This window comes from Heptranchias perlo, chromosome 1 (assembly GCF_035084215.1).
Source record: "Heptranchias perlo isolate sHepPer1 chromosome 1, sHepPer1.hap1, whole genome shotgun sequence".
Lineage (NCBI taxonomy): Eukaryota > Metazoa > Chordata > Chondrichthyes > Hexanchiformes > Hexanchidae > Heptranchias > Heptranchias perlo.
In genome coordinates this window covers 124,717,507-124,732,674 of record NC_090325.1, presented here as the reverse complement: position 1 = coordinate 124,732,674, position 15,168 = coordinate 124,717,507, and the positions used below count along the sequence as shown (strand labels likewise).

Sequence of the window (15,168 nt, the reverse complement as noted above, 5' to 3'; positions counted from 1 at the left end):
CTTATAGCTCACATATGGAGACAAGCCTACTGAATCTGGTTTAGTTCCCCATACTGATTAATGAATTTGCTTGCTTGAAGGGTCTACACATCAACTGCTGCTCTGTCTAAGTGAAGCTCATGGAGCTACAAGACCAAGTCCCTCAACCTGCTAATCGCAATGTAGTGTTTTACCACATGGTTACTGTCTTCAGACATCTTTGGCTGTTAGGCAGTGAAATTGGGGACCCAAACAAGGCAAATGTTTGTCTAAAGGAGACTGACTTAATAGAACTATTGATTTCAACTTTATAGGCAGGATTTTCTAAAGGCATAATTGCCCTACTTTCAGGCAGGGGTGGAAAATGGGTCAGTGAGACGTTAGACCAGCAACTTGCTGGTACTGACCACTTCGAGGATTTTCCACCACAAGTGACATCAGATGTTGGAATTGGCAGCCCCAAAACAGGCTGACATATTCAAATAAGGCAGCGATGATGTATTGACATCGCATGTTACATTATCTGCCATTACCACGTTAGCAATGCTCTACACTAGTAAGACCAGCATTCAACATTGCTAGGGTACCTTAGTGGTATAAACTGGGTGACATGGACATGTTGGGCCGAAGGGCCTGTTTCCATGTTGTAACTTCTATGATTCTAGGGCTGACGGAGAGCATTTAAAAATTAAATGGCCCAGCCCATTGAGTACAATCAGCCATATTAAAATCAATGTTCAAACAGATGTTGCTGTTTTCATCACAGGAACACCATCAGGAGCCCACTAAAACATCATTTCAAATGAAGTTGACTTCAGGAAATTTGACAGGGTCAAAGGTGGGGCAGTTAAATGGGCACAAAGTCCACCCTGCCAACTTAAAGTCAGCAATAGCGGCACCAAGGAAAATTCCAGCCCATATATGGTCTTAGAGTCTCCATGGCATACACCTAAAACCTTGGACATTCCTGTAATATAATATTTGCACTGTTATTTTGTTACACAAGTGATATAAAATAAATTCTAATCTAGCTATTGCAATAATTGTCTAAAAATTTGAAAAGGAAATGAGAAACATTGAAGGGTAAATTATGAAGGGAGAAAAATGCATTGAAAAGCTCTATTAACAATTAGTAGTGATTTATCACAGAAACATTGCAGTGTGAGAATTAAAGAGACAAGATCCATGCAGAGGGCTGATTCACGGAATGTTGTAGACATTTACTGGCACTGTTTTACTTCTGATCTGCAAGATACATCATTTTGCTGCCATTTCAAATATTGACATCAACTTACCCTAAATAACAACTGGATATCTTCAAGTCTTGGATTGCGATACAGCAGTAGATATCCAGTAGAATGTCTGAAGATTAAATCCATTAAACTGAACTCTGCTTCCTTTTAAACAGCTAAATACAATTTATGGATAAGGCATTCCCGAAATAGATTTTGTCAAATATTCTCTTCCTGTTATTGGTAAGATAAATATGAAGTGTAAGTATGTTATAAGCAGTGATAACATACACCAAATGGGGATTTGATGCGATTACCTGTTGTGTTGAAGTAGATTTATTTGCTTCTTTGCTATTGGGCCAGATTTTGTTGAAAAAATAACGGCGTCTGAACATCCCATGTCATTATTGATGTGCAAATCGGCCAGCAACTTGTAGCGAGGAAGAGATATCTCATGAATTGCGAATCGCCACAGGTTGCTGGCTGACTTGCGCAGCTCCACAGTTAGCTTTGTGAAAATGGCATCTCATCCTTAACCTCCCCGTGATTTTCATCAAGTTGCTGCATTTGCATATTAATTGGCGCTTAAACTCAGCACAGTTAAGTCTAGTAATTAATAAATAGAGTAAGTACCCTTTTAACAATGTCATAATTATTAATGACTGCCAATTGATCTCTCTTGCCCAGGAAGTGACCAGTTATAAGTGTGGAGTCTCATTCCTTCAGGTTGTGAATTGTTTTAGCAGATTTTAAAAATGTAAAATTTTTTATTTTTAATTTTTTTTCTTACTTTTCCTTTCTGTCTCTTTTTTCTTTCTCTTAAACCAATCTTTATTTCTCTTTCTGTACCTGATTTGACAATGAATTCACCCACTCTAATTCACCCTCCTTCTCAGTTCTTCCTCTGTTTATTTCTCAATCCTTAAATCTGATTTGTTAAGGAGATACACTGTTTGTCCCATTGTTCACCAAGGTCCCAGATTCCCTGTTGCTCTCGCTGTGTCATTATCAGCTCGCTCTTCCAGCGAAGTCGCAAACTGTGGGCAAAAATTTTAAAACCTAAACTTGCACGATCAAGTCTAACTAACAGGGTATGCTGTGAGATGCCCCGCACCAGCAAAATCTGGTCCAATAGCTTTTAGTGTAAGAATAATCCCTACCGGGGTCTATACTTTTAGCTAATATTAGTAGCAAATGGCTGAGAGGGTGTCTTATGAATTGCAGGTTTGATCCGCAAAAGGGATTCTGGTGCCAGTTGCTTGAAGGAGGGAAGACAAAGTGTCTGGGGAAAAGCAAAGGCAGAAAGTATCCAGCGATGGATTTGGAGGTATTTCTGTTTAAAAAAAAATCCAGGAGCCTAATCCTAATACAAATTTAACACAATATTGCCTTAATTTACATTATAAACTCTTAGGAACACCATGAATCCTTATGGGAAGATTTTCCAAGTCCTTGCGCACTGTGAGGCACCTCACATGTCACAAGCGCACATCAGAAAACCATAGATAGCAGACCTGCAATTTTCTGATGCACCACATGCGAGGACTCAGAGAATCTACCCTTTGAGTACCGAATGTACTTGCAGCTTTCATAATGCCCAATTTTATCGTGCCTGCCCTGTACCAGGATCTGAATATGGAAAAACAGAAAATCATGAAGTTTATTTCCACACGTAGTGCTTTCTGCATAAATAAGGTTGGTATTTCTTTTCTTAAGAAAGTAATTGGTACAAAACTACGACTGTCATACTGTCATTTTTGAGAACTGCGCATGAGTTTACTCATGTAAGCTGATTGAGCTCTGCAGGTGACTGATGACTATTCATTTGAGTCTTCTTACTGCTTTAGCCTGTGCATCTATTCACCACATCAGTCTTTTAAGTGTAGGCATTCGTTTGGACGAAAAAATAGCCTTTGGGGCCATTTTTCACCAATGAAAGTCCAGCTTTTCCAAACTTGCACCCATCTCCGCAGAGGAAGAGATTAGGAACAAAATTGAATAGGTTAGATCAGATAGATAAACATAAACTGAAAGTTAAACAAATAAAAATAAGACAGATAGAAAATGGAAACGATGTAGGAAGAGTGGAAAAAATAAGGATCTCAGAGTGAGCAAAATTAGTATATTTTTAGTGTTTATTTTAGTAGTCTTTTTTTATTATTATTCATTCTCGGGATGTGGGTATCATTGGCAAGGCTGGCATTTATTGCCCATCTTTAGTTGCCCTGAAAGGGTGTGGGACTAGGGTCACATAGAGGCCAGACCAGGTAAGGACGGCAGGTTTCCTTCCCTAAAGGACATTAGTGAAACAGTTGGGTTTTTACGACAATCCGACAGCTTCATGGTCACTTTTTACTGACACCAGTTTTTTATTTCAAGATTTTTTTAAAACTAAATTCAAATTCTTGAACTGCCATGGTGGGATTTCAACTCATGGGGGGTTGAATTGGATTACCCTCGAAACCGGGGGCGGGGGTCATGGTGCACGATTAACCCACGGTCGTTCAGATGCAGGTAGCACAAGAGATTCATGCTGCCTGATAATCTGCATGATTGCTGCATGCAGCCAATGCTACCTGTGCTGTTGAGTGGCTGCATGCACCAGTATGGGGCCCGATATGGGGCGTGGCCAGCACTACTTAAAGGCAGCCTGCACCTCTTAAAGGGAGGTGCACTGTCAACTCAATCGGTGGTGGAAGAATAATCTGATGGCTGGACACGCGAGAGAGCGTGCACCAAGGTTCTCGGATGGCTCACTAGAGGCCTTGGTGGACGAGGTGGACCCACGGAGAGCCATCCTGTATCCGTTGGGTGGCAGGAGGCCCTTCAGACACCAGCTACGGAGGCAGTGGGAGGAAGTGGTGCTGGAAGTGAATGCCAGGAACATTGCACCACGCACGTGGATGCAGTACAAGAGAAAGTTCAATGATTTCATACGAGTGGTCAAGGTGAGTGAATTCAAGTGTCAAGTGGCACGTCCTACCAACTGCACCACTGCTTCATGCACGACAACCCCCGTCACCGACCCACCACAAAAGCTTTCCACCTATACGCAACGCTGCACTCCGGATGCTGCATCTCACCCTCACACAGTACCACTCTTGGAAACCACACACCCACAACTCACAGGTCACACACACTGGCAGCTATTCAACTATGACAGCTACATCACCCAAACATGTCGCAGGACTCTCACTGACACACTTCCTGCTGTCTTGCAGGAGAAGGTGGTGCATAACAGCCAGCAGCAGCAAAGACCTGGGTGAGGACAGGCACGCTGACACGTCCTCACCCCATGGAGGAGACAGTGCTGGGGATCGTTGGATGGGCCGTCGCTGCGGCCATGGCCACTGGTGGCGCTGGAGGTCTCCACAATGAGGGTCTCTGAATACCTAATCCTCCTTCTTATTTCCCACATATCTCTCATCCCACAATCTTATCGGACTCACGTGCTGCAGATGGTGTTAGCACGCATGTCTTACTTTCTCCACCCCCACTCCGCAACTCAACCCATGGCCCTTTGTCATTGCAGATACCCAAGAACTGGAGCCGGCACCGTCCGAGGTGGAGGAGGAGGAAGACACTGATAATGAAGCCACACCGTCACTTGATCTGACACTCGCATCCACCAGTTCAGATACTGACACTGCCCATTGTGTAGAGGCTAGGTTAGACGAGGGATCGGCACGTGGCGAGACACCGGGCACAAGTGCGCAGGAGCCAGGGTGGGGGGATCGGATACCACAGGTGCCAACTCGCCAGAGGGTGAGGTCGCACATTGGTTCTGCTGCAGAGGAGTCATATCGTGACTTCGATAGGCCAGGCTACAGAAGACGGCTGATGGGCGTACACCAACAAATGCGTGGTGCACTGGAAAGCCTGCCAGAAAGCCTGCGCGCAATGTCACGGGGCGTGTAGGAGTCCACCTCAAATTTGACTTAAGGCTTTGTGTAGAGCTCGGAGCCCATCCTTTCCCACATGATGGTCACCTCCATCAGCGCACCTGTGGAACCCACCATGATGCAGCATCTGATGACTGATGTCACATCTTCCATTACAGCACAAACATCTGCCATCCAAGGTCTGACTGCAGCATTTGGAGCTCAGACTGCTGCCTTGGAAGCTCAGACTGCTGCTATCGGGGCTTCCAGGGCGTCACAGCAGTCCAGCAATCTGTTCTCCAGCCGATCACCAGGATTGCTGAGGGGCGCCCTGTGCGAGTGGCAGTGGGGCCATGCAAGTCGAACCTGCTGTTCTCTCTCAGGATGGCAGCATTCCTGCTCCCACTCCTGTCACTCCACCAGTGCCCTTGCTGTTGCCTGTCAGCCAGCCGGGCCAGACTGCTGCAGCCCAGACTGAAATGGTTCAGTCTGAAACCAAGCCCTCTCGGCCCAGAGCCGCTCAAGGTCTTCCTCATGGCCATCTGCAGTGTCCTCAATGGAAGGTCAGCAGCCTTCCACCACCCATGCTCCAGCCACTGGGGATGCATCTCGTAGGAGAACTAGGAGAGATAAAGGCACACGAACGACTGGCACTAAGGGAATGCACAAGGGTGAATAGTATAATATTGTATACATGATTTCATGTTTTAGTTTATAAATTTGTATTTGAAGCCGCAGTTGGTAGTGGTTTTTATTTATGTGTTGAGCTGTGGGAGGAAGCAATGTGTAATCATGAGGTGGACGATTGGATGGTCATGTGGGAGAGAACAGGTTAGGAGTGTAGGACTTTTGGTGACTTTGGAGGACGCTCATTAATAAGGTAAGCATGCAGAGCCCTGGCAGACAGTGTCTGTGCACCTTGTTGCCTCCTTGCCTCTTCCTTCACTTCCTCCTCCGTCTCCTGCTCCTTCTCCTCCTCCTCCTCCTCCTCTTCCTCTTCCTCCTATTCCTCCTCTTCATCTGCATCTGGCTTAGGGTCCTGCCGGCTAGCCGGTGGCAAGGGTTGTTCTCTCATAAGGGTGAGGTTGTGCAGCATGCAGCATACAACGATGAATCCTGACACCTGCTCAGCTGGGTACTGCAGGGCTCCTCCAGAACAGTCCAGGCAACGGAAGAGTTGCTTAAGGACGCCTACGGTGTGCTCGATGACATTTCTTGTGGCCGCATGGCTCTCATTGTAGGCCTGCTCTGCATGTGTGCGTGCGTTCCTGACCGGAGTCATGAGCCACCTCATGAAGGGATAACCCTTGTCGCCCAACAGCCAGCCTTTGACTTTCTGTGCCGGTTGAAAGATAGGTGGGATGTTGGACTGCCACAGAATTTTGGGTCCTTGGGAGGCTGCATAGCGCCTACACAACGGGCTCTACGTGGCCCAATTTATAGCCCTTGTTCTCTGGATTATTGGTCCAGGCCTTTAGATTACTAATCCAGTAATGTAACCACAAAATCACCATACCTGTGTATTACAGTAAATAAAACTGTGTCTGATGTTTTAGCAGCTATATTTCCGTAATAATTGTATTATTTTCAGTGTCACAGTCCAGGAATAAAGAAACAAGCCTAGTTGATCCAAGAAGACAGGAACTTTCCTGGATCTTCCAGCAGTTTAAATGTTAATATCCTGAAGAAGGAGAGGCTGAAAATGCTTGGAATTGCTCCACTGATGGAAGTGTGGTGGAGAGGTCACCGGTAACCTCCCGTCCGGACCCTGCCAGAGAATCCGGGCTCATTTCATTAGGATGCCAGTAGCGGGCGCCTGTGTCCCTACAAGCATTATCTTTGACATCCACCAGAGGAAGGAGGTGGGAAGAGAAGCCGATGCCACAGGCCAGGAAGATTTTTTTATCATCTGCACTATCAGCATGCGCCGTGCAAGCTGTGGTCAGTTTACTCAGGCCGAAAACAGCCAAACTAGCGATCCTTAAAAGGACCTCTGGTGGCTGCTACCAAAAACGTAAATAAAAAGATTTTTACTTACCTGAGCATTCCTCCTGCCTCCACATAGAAACTGCAGGCCGCTGCCATTACTCTTGCCCACCCACCACCCCCGATCTCCTACCTCCTCTCCCGGACTTTCTGTCAGCCCGCTGCTGGTGTCCCTACCAGCCCATTTCCATTTTCGTCAGGACCAGTGCACTGTCTCCTGGGCCACCACTAGTCCAATTTTGCGTGGTCCTCTTGCGCATCCGTTTTGGCGCGCACTGGGTTCGCGCCTGAATTCGGGCATGAACCAATTTCTAGGCCCACATTTGAACCTCAAAAGTAAAGCAAAATCTTCACATGGTGCATTAAAATTGCATAAGTTCATTTTCTGGAATTTCATGCCCTTAGTAGCATTTGCTGGCAAAAAAAGTTACTAATTTATAACATGTAGAAATCAGTTATATATTTACTCAACTGCTGTTTTTAAGGCATGAGATATGTACATTTGGATGAGTCAGAACATGAACTGCTTGGTTGGTTTTAATAATGTTTTTCTTTTTTTTTCCCTCTTTGCAGTCTAGAACATTCCTTTCAAGATACTACAAGGACCACAATATTGAACTGTCCAAGCTGTTCTATAGACTGGGTCTGCCACTGCCATCTTGGCTAAGGGAAGAGCTACAAAAAGTGATGAGATAGCTTTAGTTGGAAAACTGGGAGCAGATAGCAATTTTCCTTTTATCAGTCCAACACACAGCCCCCCAGCCACCCCCCCCCCCCATACCCCTCCCCCCCAAAGCTAGGAGTGACTGCCAAAAAAAACCCAACTTTCTACTATACCTCTACAAACAGAAAGTGTTCTTTGATGTTTCCATATGCTGGCATGTGGTATTGTAAAGCGAACAGCACACAAGGAAATGTGGGTCAACAGCCTGTGGCTGAGTTATATGTTTAACTGGTGACATTTAGTCAGGGTTCAGTCAGGGGCCCCCCATCTGAATGTTGAATGACTTATTGTAAAGACACAAAAATGTGACTGTTTTGTAAATGAAACCAGTGCAGTGCTGGTTAACTGACTGGTATCTGGAGTAAGAAAAATAATTGCACTATGTTACTTTTACTGCCATGCATTTAAATTAATCCAAAATCATAACCTGGCCATTATAAACTTGTGCTTTAAAATCACTGGAGTTTTCAATCATTTCGGTTTTGGTTATTAAATAATGACAGTTCAAACTGATTACAAACTTTCCACTGCATAATTTGCCTATGGAATAGTATCCTTTCCCTAGTTTTACTGTTGATGCAATAGTTTCTTAGTAGACAGTCTAGTTACGCTCATGTAAACACTTCTGAGAGGACAGTGTGACTGATTCAACTGACCGTCATTAAAGGTTCTTTGTGTCTGGCTGTACAGTAATATAACTTTTGGGGATAGTGTTTCTCGATATAATCAGCAATAAAGATTGTTCCACCCAAAGTAAAATCCCAACAAACACATGCAAATGACACAAAATGAGAACTGGCTTGTTGCAGCTGCTAAAAAACTTTTCCTTCTCTGTCATGACGGAAATGTCACTAAGCTAGTGAGATACGCTGAATTTGCAGTACGATATCTGCACGACAGCTACGTGTAATTGTGCTGGATGATCAGTGTCTCTCATTGTTTTTCTCTCTCAGACACACACATACCTGAAGGATTGTATGAATAGCTAGTAGTCCATCCATTTTGCCTCAATAGTGCGTCTTTACAGAAGGACAAGATGTGAGTGTGAGCATTGCAGAAAAGAGAAAGATTTGGGCACACTACACTACAGCATATAGGTTTGGATTGTGGACACTTCTAATTCAGACACTGAAAAAATGAAAAGACATAACTGGTTTTTTTTGGCCTCTTTAGAGACTTTTTAGTGGTGAGTTTGGTTGTTTTGATGAGGAGTGACTTAGCTGAGATCTGTTAATGTGGAGTGAAAGCTATTGGGGTTGATTTTCACCTGTGTTTGGTAAATGGGCGGGTGGTGAGTGGGGCGTACACTGCAGCTGCCCTGAGGAGTAAGCGTGGGACCAGCCCTCATTACCATGCAATTGGCGAGCTGCTAATGCAAAACATGCTTATAATGGGCAGCTCGCAGATTTGGAGGTGGAAAACTGTAATGACGCCACTTGCCCCTAATTGCACGTATCTGCCTGTTTCCAATGGGACCTCTGGCCACCGGAATTCAAGTCCGCCCGAAAATTGGAACATCAAAGCAGCGGTAAGTCGGCACCAGGCTAGCAACCGCTCCCTTTTGGTTCTACTACAGCCCCGTTCTTGAACACAAATGGAGCAGTAGCAATGCAAAAATCACCCTCATTATTTCTTAAATACCTATCGAGTCATCTTTGTTCAAAGTAGGGTCCAAAACTGTTTCATCCGCGAATGCGGATAAAGGCCATGATGCTGTTTTTCACTCTTTCTCCTCAATCCCTCCCCATAGTTTCTAACAACATTTCAATGGAATTGCATTGAGTTTTGCATAGATCTGTGAGCAGTGTTCCAAAGTGGTCCCGTGACTGATGTGAGGGTCTCCAGATTCTTATTGCGCTCCAGGGGAACTATGCTGCAATTAATCCATGTACTTGTACCAGCATCTTGTTACACAAGCAGCAAGTAATTCGGCAGCAGCCACACAAAAGCATTTCACCTGAGAATTCCTAGGTACGTCAACCCAGCAGAAGGAACTCATCCAAAGGTTATTTGAACTTCAAGCCTCAAAGATGAAATGTCCTCTTCTTATCTGCCACAAAGTCTGTAGTCCTACAGTGACACATTCTCAGATAAGCAACTGCAAAAAACAACATAGATACAATTGTATTACCTTTGTGTGGTTACTCTGTCCCTGGTCTGTCATAAACACCGATATAATCAACCAGCGGTCAAAGGCACAGGAGTAATCTACAGCACTCAAAATAGATGTAAATTGTGAACTGTAGGCACTGACTCTCAATGTTACAATGTGTTTTTTTTGCTTCAGATATGTACATAATTAATGAATAACAGATGTCAAGTCTTTAATACTGTTATAGCTTGTTGCCCTCAGGAAGATAACTGCTAACTTAATCTGGCTCAGTCTCTTAAATTAGCTTACAAAATACAATATCGAGTGGAATGGGAAGCCAATAAAATATGTTTGGACAGTAACAGGGCAAGAACTATGAGCTACATTCAAAATATTTATGAGATAAAAATGTTTTGACCAATAATGTTTATGTCATTGAAATTAGGGACCCTATATGACATTTTTTTCACATTGTTTCCAACATGTTTTGGATCAGTTACTGGTACAAATGTGATTTTGCTGAAGTACAATTTTGTTCTGTTGCTATTTAAAATTATTAAAATGGCACCGTGGCAGAATTTTGTGATGTAAACTATGGTAATGGAAGGAAAGTGCACTGAAAGTACCAGAAGTGATATTTGACACTGATAAAATAGGTGCAAGATTTAATAAAGAAGTTTTAAAATGCGGTCGTAGAGCCAGCACTGCAAACATTCTAGATATTTTTTCTTATCTTTTCACAAGATCTCCTGTGCTAAAAGGAACAATTGACGGCCTCCCAATTTAAACATTTAGAAATAGATTTCAAATTGAAAACAATGAAAATTAAACAGGAGTCATCTTTGACCAATCCTCTATTCCTCCAATGGTGCACTAATCAAGATGGTGGCTTTGGCAGCTTGTTAGCATGAAAAGCCACATTATCATATATGGGGTCATTTTTCAAATATGCACTGGCTGTGGGGAGCTTTACCTGCTGAAAATACATAGCAGAAAATCACGGGCGGGCTGCTCACAATTTTCCCATATGTGATGCCAGTGGGAGAGGGTCCCCTGGCACCAGAGCAAACTCATAAAAATGACTCCCATAAAATCAGGCCGAAAAAACACATCATAGAGTGGGACTCTTATAGACTGACGTTACTGTCTTAGGAGCTATATTTATGTCATCCTTTTTGTTGCTGCTTGTAAACTGAGCCTTTCAACAGTACGTTATTTGTTCAGTCATTATTTTTACACCATTAATCTTAATTGTTTGATATTAATTTATTGTGTCATTCACATTGAATGAAATAAAAGCTGGAGAATTTTTCTCAAGATTTGAAAAATGGCGATTGATAGTTTCCCTGACTCAAAGTAGCACGCATCAGCCAGTGTGGGTCTGTCGGACTTTAGAAAGCATTATTTTTAATATGATTTCACTAAGCAGTGAAAATTTAGCAATGATATATTTCTATCTAAATACTTAAAGCCTTGATGAACTGTTACTGAGTGAAAGTTGTACAAATTTAATACGAACAACAATAATTTGCATTTATATAGCGTCTTTAACTTAAAGTAAAACTGCCATCCTCCCTACCTGAAGCACATTAGGGGTAATTTCAAGATCCCACACTCCCAGTGGTGGCCCATGCTCATTAGATATGCAGGTTAAAGAATCGTGGCTGCAGTACTGTCACCCTATCTCTGACCCATACTCCTTGTGAGCCCAGCTCCCGACTGGGGGTGTGGGATCACAGAATTAATCCTATTGTCCCTACTTATATGTTTCTCAATCTTGAGCAATAACTCTTGAATCCCCTCCCCCCAAAAAACAGAGGTGTAAAAGCAATTTTAGAAGTGGATATTTGGAAAACATCATGTGTATTATTATTTCCCAGTGGCCTTTGGGCCTAATTTTGTACATTTTCCAGCATTTTGGAGTAGACGTACATATACATGTGTTAATATTTTCTTATGCGTATTCTGTTTCATATGAGCATAGATAACAATTATAATGGTGAATTGGGTGTGGTTGTAATCCATTACCAACATAATATACTTGATTTTTGACTCTTATTTCAAGGTGCTTCTTGCTATTTCACTTTTTTCAGCCTAGAAATTAATGTTATATTAGCAGATGAAAAATATTTCTTTGTCTGAAATTTTAGCTTAAGTATTAATCCATTTATTTTAAATTTGTTAACACCTGTATTAAAATCATGGGTAAATGTCCTACAGATTTGTCAAGCATGCAACTTCTAATAGCAGTAACAGTATTTTCTAGGTTTTGGTCTCAAAATAAATCATGAATTATATAATACTATAAAAATAGCTCTTCATTACAGTAACTATCTTCCTGCGATCTTCCCACCTTACCATAACCCTGTGTCATTTGCTGGCTTGTGCTTTGGAGCTAGGATCTGAGCAACTTCTTTGGACCCTACAAGGGAAGAGGTGTGCCCCATTCAGGTTCAGAACACAAGACTTGCCATGTTTGCAATGAGAAGTGCTGTTCCATTATCATTTCTCTTTATTCCTTCAACATACCACAATTATTCTATGCCATCATTAACAGGTAACTCTTTGAATTTGGGTTCAGTCAAATAAAAGGTATATCAATAAGCTCAGTGAACAATGCTATTTAGTTTTGTTTAAATGAGATCCTTGCCTTCCAAGCAAAACTGATACAGCCAAGGGTGAGATGGCAGATTTCAGCAATGCATGGGGATAAATCAATTTATGTATGTTGAAGATATATTGGTGAGGACTAAGCATAGCATTCTATTTTTAATCCTTATTCATACCTTTTCCTCCAAAACTAAAAAGTTAGTATACCCTAGAATACATAGGAACAGGAGTAAGCCATTCAGCCCCTTCAGCCTGTCCCGCCATTCAGTTGGATCATGGCTGATCTGCAGTTCAACTCCATTTACCATATTTGCTCCATATCCTCAGCATTACCTAACAAAATCTGTCGATCAAAGTTTTAAAAATTTCAATTGACCCAGCACCCACAGCCTTTTGTGGGAGAGAGCTCCAGATTTCTACCACCCTTTGCATGGAAAAGTGCTTCCTAATTTCACTCCTAAATGGCCTGGTTCTAATTTTAAGATCATGCTCTCTCATTCTGAATTCTCCCACTAGAGGAAATACTTTATCTATATCTACCTTTCAAATCTCTTTACCATTTTAAACACCTTGATGAGATCATCCCTCAACCTCAAGGGAATACAAACCAAGTCTATGCAATCTGGCCTCATAATTTAACCCTTTAAGCTCTGATATCATTCTAGTGAATCTGCGCTGTACCGTGTCGAAGGCCAACATACCTTTCCTGAGGTTCGGTACCCAGAACTGAAGGCAACACTCCAGATGGGGTCTGACCAATGCTCTATACAACTGAAGCATCACTTCTGAATATCCTTCACTACCACAAAGTAGACCCAGTAAATTTGGATAAATGTTTGCAGGGGAAATAAAATATTATTTTTCATCACCCTTTTCATTGACAAAATTAGATGCAGGGCCAAAGTCCCTATGCTGGACAACATCAATGTTGAAAATAGTATGTTCAGGAATATGAGGTAAATCAGGAAGTTTCAATTCAGTGACCCCCAAGCTTGGATTTCAAAGCTTGAAGATTTTAGGAGGAAGGAAAGAGAGAGAGAGAGATAAAAATCTTCACAGCCTTGAGGTCCTGTGAAAGAATGAATTACAGCAGGCAACTGAGTAATGATTCTTGAGGAGTGATTCCGCAATTTGGCATTTTCCGCGTGGAACAGCATTCACAGGGATTTCCCAAGATGCAATTCCTGCATTATATCCTATAATACACATGCTCATGCTGCCCAAATCAGAATATTGACATTGCTAAGAATTCACTGCTAAGTGTTATCATACTAATATCCAAAATTTTGTTAATGTTTTGCAAAACATTGATACGTTTTCAATGTTTATTTTTGTCAGGAGCTAACTTATATTTTTTAAATGTAGCAAATTTGGCTCCTGTGATACATTGCAGTTTTAAAATTGCTATAGGCAATGAAAAATCGTAGGATGATTATTTGTTTGGGTGTCTTGCTGCTAGTAATAGATCAGTGCCAAACTGTGCTAGGCCAGTCTGGTTTATTATTCCCAATAGTTCAGCAGCACAATTTGCTGATATTGACATGGCACATTGGTGGAACTATGAAGTAGTGTGCAGGCAGTGATCAGCAGAGACAAGTAGAAAAGTGGATATGGGATGATTAAAAGGGGAAGTAGGACCCTTTGGTGAGAAAGTGGATCAACACTACGATTCGTATGTTGTCATTCTAACTCTGATATCAGTACATAAATACTGAGTACAAATCCAAACCCTATTGTATTGTATATATGACTTGCTACAGGACAACTGAATGGAATTTGTCTTCAATTGACCATGAAAGCAGGTAGAGGTGTCATGATCATTTATTGTTTGTTACAAATGTATTTTTTTTCTCATATTCAGTTTGATCTTTATCTCCATCCCTTTTTAACCCAGCGTTATTTTAATCTGAAGTAAAGACAAATGATGTACAAAATGAATTGGCATCATAATCAGTTTTTTAAGGCTCCTTATGTCTTATTCTGTTGCAGTTATTTACTAAAACTAAAACCATATAAGCAAAATTGTTCAATTTTATATTAGACAAATTAATTAATTCATCATTTTTTTCCTAAATCTACATCCTAAATTCTACACTTTGCTGTGACATTTTTCTTGGTTTAAGCATTCTAGTTTTGAGCTAGAACATCAACGTTCTTTCAAGGCAGTAGATATTCTGACATAAGGTCTGATATACACAAATGTGCTGTATGTAAAAATGTGTATTTGCAGTCATGTCTGTGTGCTGGAAGAGTTCAGATCAAATCAAAATGTACTATTGAGACCATCAGTGTAGCGCAAATTGGTGTGTATATACATTAGACTATCTGGAAGTCAATTCTGGTAATCTATTGGTTTGTGTACTACAGTTTAATAACCTGTATCTAGTTTGATGATAAACAGCCTGTGTAAAATAAATAAATCAACTGTTTAATTTGATTCACTGCTTCCTTTTTTTTTAATCGCCTTTGAAACATATTGCATTGATAACTGTTGTAAATGAATGTGAAGTTCAAATTACTTCAGCTTGAATCCACAATGTATTATTGATTGACACCCAAAATATGTGTTGTCCAGTGAGCTTAATCTGTGAGTAGCTGAGCCATACAGAGCAGAAAGGTTCAATCCCCAATCTCAGCAACTCCAGGATCGGGAGACAAAAATCA

General features: G+C 41.8%; 1 protein-coding gene across 3 annotated transcripts in view; it reads left to right on the top strand.

The window, feature by feature from the left end:
• Positions 1-14,941, top strand: part of LOC137325736 (bifunctional heparan sulfate N-deacetylase/N-sulfotransferase 4-like) — a 505,664-nt gene extending 490,723 nt beyond the window's left edge. For all 3 annotated transcript variants that reach the window (XM_067990926.1, XM_067990927.1, XM_067990928.1), the window contains 2 exons: positions 2,436-2,538; positions 7,652-14,941. In XM_067990926.1, the coding sequence (XP_067847027.1) occupies positions 2,436-2,538; positions 7,652-7,774 (226 nt within the window). In that variant the 3' untranslated portion in view covers positions 7,775-14,941. The remainder of the gene's footprint in view (positions 1-2,435; positions 2,539-7,651) is intronic.
• Positions 14,942-15,168: the final 227 nt, after the last annotated feature.